A 680-nucleotide genomic window follows, 5' to 3' on the forward strand; every position below is an offset into this window, starting at 1 on the left:
AAGAAAGAAAGAAAGAAAGTAAGAAACATCAGAGGTGCTCACCCTTCCCACCCTCATCCAAATTTTATAAAAATGAGTTTGAGCTGGAATTCATATACAACTCTACATTACATTAATTCATTTCCTACTTGTGTCTTAAATGTTCCTTCTAGATATACCTATTAAGGAACCAGAAGTGACCATCTTAAAGTCTAGCAAGGAAGAGGTGGATAGAGAAGGGTTTGCAATGTATGTATGCAACCTGCAGAAATTCTTCCCTGATATTATCAGAGTGGTCTGGATTAAAGGTGACTGCGAGCAAGAGGTGAAATCAGAGCAAGGTGAAGTTAAACACAATACCGACAGCAACACTTATTCCTTCAGCAGCTCGATAAAAGTGTCAAAATATGACCTGCACAAGACATTTACATGCAAGTACAACCAGGGGACAACCAAGGAAGGCTGGAAAAATACATCTGTATCAGGAATTGAGTACACTCAAGGTACTGTATGCTTGTATATCTAGTAAACACAAATTTTATTTGGAGAACCCAAATGTGTAAGATAATAATTGGACTTGTAGTAAGCCAGAGAGAACATCAAAACAATAATTAATCAAATATAGGATAATATAGAAAAAAATGTATAAGAATGTATTTTTACAAGTATACATATCTATGAGCTATGTAAAGAATGAAATA

At 34.9% G+C, this 680-nt stretch overlaps 1 gene segment (V, D, J or C); it reads left to right on the top strand.

Annotated features, from left to right (window-relative positions):
• Nucleotides 1–152: 152 nt before the first annotated feature.
• The window catches only part of LOC108804203, a gene marked incomplete at its 5' end in the record, with an annotated part of 2,057 nt that continues 1,529 nt past the window's right edge, over nt 153–680 (top strand). Inside the window, 1 exon segment of the C gene segment in view lies at nt 153–482. Coding sequence covers nt 153–482 — 330 coding nt within the window.

This window comes from Nanorana parkeri, unplaced genomic scaffold, assembly GCF_000935625.1.
Source record: "Nanorana parkeri isolate BGI_ZX_2015 unplaced genomic scaffold, ASM93562v1 scaffold6389, whole genome shotgun sequence".
NCBI classification, from domain to species: Eukaryota; Metazoa; Chordata; class Amphibia; order Anura; family Dicroglossidae; genus Nanorana; species Nanorana parkeri.